Source organism: Centruroides vittatus, unplaced genomic scaffold (assembly GCF_030686945.1).
Source record: "Centruroides vittatus isolate TY-2023 unplaced genomic scaffold, ASM3068694v2 scaffold_2802, whole genome shotgun sequence".
Lineage (NCBI taxonomy): Eukaryota > Metazoa > Arthropoda > Arachnida > Scorpiones > Buthidae > Centruroides > Centruroides vittatus.
This window is the reverse complement of record NW_027122693.1, coordinates 2,715,329-2,721,185: the sequence shown is the minus strand read 5'-3', so window position 1 is coordinate 2,721,185 and position 5,857 is coordinate 2,715,329. Positions and strand designations below refer to the sequence as shown.

The following is a 5,857-nucleotide window of genomic DNA, read 5'->3' as shown; positions in this document are numbered from 1 at the left end:
TGGGGCCCATGGAATACCACGATATGGCTCCCCAAATCATAACCGAACCCCTGCCATGTTTCACTCTTGGCAGCAAGCAGTCTGTATCATAAGCTTGGGACGGCGTTCGCCAGACGTAAACTCGGCCATAGGTTGGAAACAGTGTAAAACAAGACTCATCTGACCAAATGACTTTTTTCCATTGCTCCATAGTCCAGGTTGTATGGCTTCAGCACCACATTTTCCTCTTCTGGGCATTTGCATTACTGATTAATGGTTTTGGAATTGCAGCTCGCCCTGAAATTCCCTGCTCATGGAGCTCCCTTTGAACTGTTTTGGTGCTGACAGGATTTGTGAGCTCCATATTCAGTTCGGCAGTGACTTTTGCAGCTGTAGTCTTCTTATTTTTTGTCACAATCCTCTTCAATGATCGTCTGTCACAATCACTCAACACACACTTTCGTCCACGTTGTGACTTAGCGGATGATGTTTTTCCACTTGTTCTGTATGCAGTATAAATCTTTGATACGGTGCCTCTTGACACACCAAACATTTTGGCCACTTTGGTTATGGAAGCACCCACCATACGAGCACCAACAATTTGCCCACGTTCGAATTCACTTAGCTCTGACATTGTGCACTTCCACCTACACAGAACACAGTTTTAACAATGACTGACATGTGCAACGTATTGAGGAGATTGCACAGGTGTCATTAGTAGTGAAACACAAGAGTGCTACCTAGAGGCTTGGCTAGAATCAACATTTACGTTCAACTATGCATTTCATGAAGGGTTTCCTTATTTTTGTCCAACCCCTGTAGCACTCGTGAGCAAACGTCAGATTCCCGATTTTGAAAACTAACTTGACCTTCCCATAATTTTTGATCGTATGTCCCGAAGTGCTGTATAGCTCTACTGGTCCGGGTTCTAATCGAGGTAGCGCATTCCAATCCGGGAGGAATGCCTTCGATATCAACGTAACCGCCGCGCCCGTGTTGACCAACACTAGAGCTCGATTTTCGTTAATCTCACAGACCAAAGTGCCTACAGGCACCGTTTTTCGCATGTTTCTTGCTACACCCGTTATTCGAGTAGTCACTTTTGCCTCATTTCCCGAACACACGAAGGAACAAGCCGGCACTCTAACGTTCACCGATTCGAGCCATTTCCCGTTCAACTTCGATTTCTGATCCTGATTAGCACCTTTCCTCTGTCCTCGCGAGTCATTTTCCGTTTCATCGGACGAGTTTTCTGATGCGGGCAGCGCAGGATACTCCGTCACCATGACCGTAGGTGACAAACGCACGCTACTGAACCTTTCCCCTGGCCATCCCTGACCATAACTTTTTCTAGAAAATTGAGACAATTTTCTAGAAAAAGTTAAATAAATTAGGTTTGTTTATCGGTAACATATTTCAAGGCATATTACAACACAATTTATTAGCAAATCAAGATATCTCAATTTTATTTTAAAAAAGTTACGCGCTGCATAAAATGGTGGCGTGTCCGCTTACGAATATTGTGACGCGAAGGATGGGGAAAACATGGGTCCCTGCCATTCGGGCATCCTTGCCTGCACATAATATGTGGGTGCGAACCAACTTGGGAAAAATGGCGGGCCCTGCATGGGTGCCCTCCAGTTTCCCGAATCATAAGGAAAAGAATTCGGCCCGCTAGGTCGCCCATAACTCGCTTGTCTGGATTGCCTCCCGAAGGTTGGCTGATTATTATTAAAAGATGGGGTCGCGGGTACTGGATAACGCAGACTAAAAAAATAATTTCGAGGGGGTGCGGATGTCTCGTTTGCCTTATTTCTAAATGACAGCATCTGTCTACTTTGCGCATTTCCCCCTCTTGGGGGTAGTGAGTCGTTCGGTCTCTCGGTCCCGGAGCTGTCCGAAGCTCGTTTTTTTTTTTTTTTTTTTTTTTTTTTAAATTGGCTAAATGCTATGTCATCTGACTTATTTTTGCCTCTAGCTAGGACTCGGACTGTCCTGTCTCCCCCTCGATGTGGGTTCCTGTCCGTGGTGAGGGGACCTCCCAGAGATGGTTTAGTAACCCTTCTTTACCATCCCTGGGATCTGAACGCCCACCCACGTGTTTGCCGTGCGTGGTGTCCCGTATGCCGGAAAGGGGGATCCTGGTAGTTGAGGGGCAACATAACGTCCCCAACACACTGCTTTGGCCCCTGCTTCGGATAAACGGGAGGCTCAAATCAGGCTCCGTTTGAGTCAATCGGCTGGTCGTTGAGTCATTGTTGACCTCGGCTTGGAGTCAACCGATCGATGCAGACCGGGCGGACACGTCAGGCAAGATGTGCTCTTCCTGACTGCATTGTGAGGGTATAGCTCCTGGGAAACCCTGGTGTGACGGTCTATGGGAGTCTCCCATGTGACGGCATCCCCTTGTTGGGCCCCATGGTGGGTGGGGTCACTAGGAGCTGAATAGTTATTTTTAAACATGGATTCAACAAAATCAAAAATTACAAGGACTGATGTATTACCAGCAAAGGAGGTCAGTTCATCTAACCAACCAACCTACCTAATAGTACATAGTACTACTGAAAAACCTATGTCCAAGTGTTCCCCTTTCCTAATTCAAAAGTTGTTTGAATCAACTATCGGGAATTTAAAGAAAATACAAAAGTTGAGGTCAGGGGACTTACTGATAGAAGCAGCCTCCTCTCAACAGTCAGCAAAGCTTTTAAAAATGACATCTCTAGGAGACATAACAGTCACCATCACACCACATGCAAGTTTGAACTCATCACGTGGTGTGATATCCGAGATCGATCTGATGTCTGAAGATGAATCAGATATCCAGATCGGTCTTGCAGATCAAGGTGTCATTGCTGTCCGACGCATCTCCATCCGTCGTGATGGCAAGTTGATACCGACTAAACATCTTATTCTCACTTTCGGAAAGCCGACATTGCCATCATTCGTGACTGCGGGATATCTTCGATGCCCAGTTCGACCATACGTTCCAAATCCGCTGCGTTGTTTCAAATGCCAGCGATTTGGACATTCCCAGACCTCCTGCCGAGGCAAAAGCTTATGTGCACAGTGTGGAACTGAAGGCCACAACAGTACTGAATGTAAAAGTACTCCACACTGTGTGAACTGCCAGGATGCCCATCCTGCCTATTCTCGGAAATGCCCTGCATGGCAAAGAGAAAAAGAAATTCAACGCCTAAAAACAGTTAACAACATACCTTACCCAGAGGCTCGGCGCATGGTCACTCAAAGTGCATCATTACAACAAAAGACATTTGCTTCTGTTTTGAAGTCCACAAAGACATGTGCGGTTCAGACAGAAATTTCCGTTTCACCAAATGAATCTTTCACTCGCCATGCTAGATGCTTGTTAACTCAATCTACAGATACAGAAGTAAAGGAGAATATAAAGAAAAAAACACCCCTACCTAAAGCAGGGATAGTAACCAGAAATGTGGGTTCTAAAAAAGCTAATAAGAACCCACTGAACAAACAAAAATTAAAATCAGCCCTCTCTAAATCTAAAAGATCAGAGACTCAGTCTATGAGTGAGTTCTCTGACTTCTCAGATGAGGAGACTAATAAGGTGGTTACACCACCAAACTCGCCTCCAAAAGGCAAATCGGCTGTAAAACTAAAGAGGGATACTTTTACAAAGAATGCTACCTCAACCACATAATGGATTATAAAATAATCCAATGGAACTGTCGTGGTTTCCGCAACAACTTTTCTGACGTTAAACACATGACATCACCTACCACATCTCTCTGCATGGCACTCCAGGAAACACATCTAAAACCTGGAGAAAAAATTACTTTAAAAGGAATTTAATCTTTACCGTAAGGATGATGATAGCCACACTCGCGCCAGTGGAGGTGTGGCTATACTGGTTTCAAACCGCATCCCGTCCTTACCGGTACAAATAACAACAGAGCTGCAAGCGGTGGCAGTCAAAATCTCTATTGGAGTAACTGTCACAGTTTGTTCCATATACTTGCCACCAGATGTCAGAGTCGATGAAGATGAATTGGATGCCTTGGTTGAACAACTGCCGACTCCATTCCTTTTACTTGGTGATTTCAATGGCCACAATCCAATGTGGGGCAGTCCCGACATAAACCGTCGAGGCAGGGCCATTGAGAGATTTATAGGCAATCACCAACTGTATTTATTTAATACTGGAGAAGTGACATACTTCCACGCCCCAACAAGAACATTTACTGCCATTGATTTGACATTAGCTAGTCCAAATCTGTTTTCAGCGTTTACATGGAAGGTTGGATGTAATCCACTTTCCAGTGACCACTTCCCAATATTTTTAAAATATCGAGGCAGAGAAAGCTGTGAAACAGCCCGTCCACCACGCTGGAAATTTGAAACGGCAGATTGGCCTGCATTTTCCTCTTTGGCTAACATCACTGAGGAAATGGTCAATACTGCCGATATCAATGATGCAGTAGAAGTTGTCACTTCCAGTATTATTCAGGCAGCCGAAAAAACAATGGGGATAACATCAACCAGATATCCAAAACATCCGAAACCATGGTGGGATCAGAATTGTGAGGCAGCATTTAAAAAACAAAAGAAAGCATGGGGGATTTTCAGGAGATACCCCACTGCTGAGAATTTGATAGCTTTTAAAAAAGCAAAGGCAAATGCCAGAAAAATAAGGAGGCAAAGCCAAAGGGATTCCTGGAGGAAGTATGTTTCTAGCATAACATCTTCCACCAGCTCAAAAGCAGTCTGGGATAAAATCCATAAAATTAATGGGAAATATGCTTCTCACTCTCTGTCCATGCTGGAAAATAATGGCACAATAATCAGTGACATAAAAGGTATTGCTGATTTGTTGGGTGAAACATTTTCGTCTTCATCCAGCAATATTATGTATACAAGGGATTTTCAGGCTTATAAAGTCCAAACTGAAAAACAATATCTAAACTTCCACTCCCCATCTAATGAGGAATATAATGTGCCATTCAGCAGAATAGAACTATGTACAGCAATCTCTCGCTCGGGGAATACTGCTGTAGGCCTGGATAAAATCCATTACAGCATGATTAAAAATCTGTCAGACAATTCCCTTAGTAACCTTCTGAATCTGTTCAACAGAATATGGACAGAACATACTTTTCCTGACTCTTGGAGGCTATCTATCATAATTCCCATTCCCAAGCCAGGTAAAGACTGCAAGAATCCCTCTAATTATAGACCAATTTCTCTGACTAGTTGTCTTTGCAAACTTTTCGAGAGAATGGTAAACAGACGCCTGATGTTCCTCCTAGAGGAAAAGAACTACTTTTCACCACATCAGAGTGGATTCCGTAGGAACAGAAGTACCACAGACAATTTAGTAATTCTTGAAACATCTATACGCGAAGCGTTTGTAAGACGACAGCACTTAGTGTCTGTGTTTTTCGACATAGAGAAGGCTTATGATCGCTGCTGGCGATCCATGATCTGCATGAATTTGGACTGCGGGGTAATCTGCCAATTTTTATAAAAAACTTCTTGCAGAATTGAAGATTCCAAGTTAGGATGGGCAACACTTTGTCTAGGCCTTTCACTCAAGAAGAGGGTGTTCCTCAAGGTTCTATTTTGAGTGTGACTCTTTTCCTAATAAAAATTAATAGCATAGCTAAGTGTCTTCCTCCCAGTGTGAAACACTCCTTGTATGTGGATGACTTTCAGATCTCCTGTCAGTCTACTAACATGAGTTTTATTGAAAGACAACTGCAAACCTCCCTAAATCGCATAGACAATTGGTCCAAGATCAATGGTTTTACTTTTAATGCAGAGAAGACCTCGTGCATCCACTTTTGCCGAAGGCGTGGTTTGCACCTGGACTCTGAAATTCACCTAAATGGGGTTAAAATCCCAA

General features: G+C 43.8%; 1 protein-coding gene across 1 annotated transcript; it reads right to left on the bottom strand.

The window, feature by feature from the left end:
• Positions 1-208: 208 nt before the first annotated feature.
• LOC136987866 (uncharacterized) lies at positions 209-613 on the bottom strand. Its single transcript, XM_067285616.1, has one exon. It carries the CDS (start codon positions 611-613, stop codon positions 209-211), a length of 405 nt encoding a protein of 134 aa, XP_067141717.1.
• Between the last annotated feature and the right edge of the window lie 5,244 nt (positions 614-5,857).

Coding starts and splice junctions, on each gene's coding strand:
- LOC136987866 (XM_067285616.1), bottom strand. CDS start 613: ATGTCAGAGCTAAGTGAATTCGAACGTGGGCAAATTGTTGGTGCTCGT.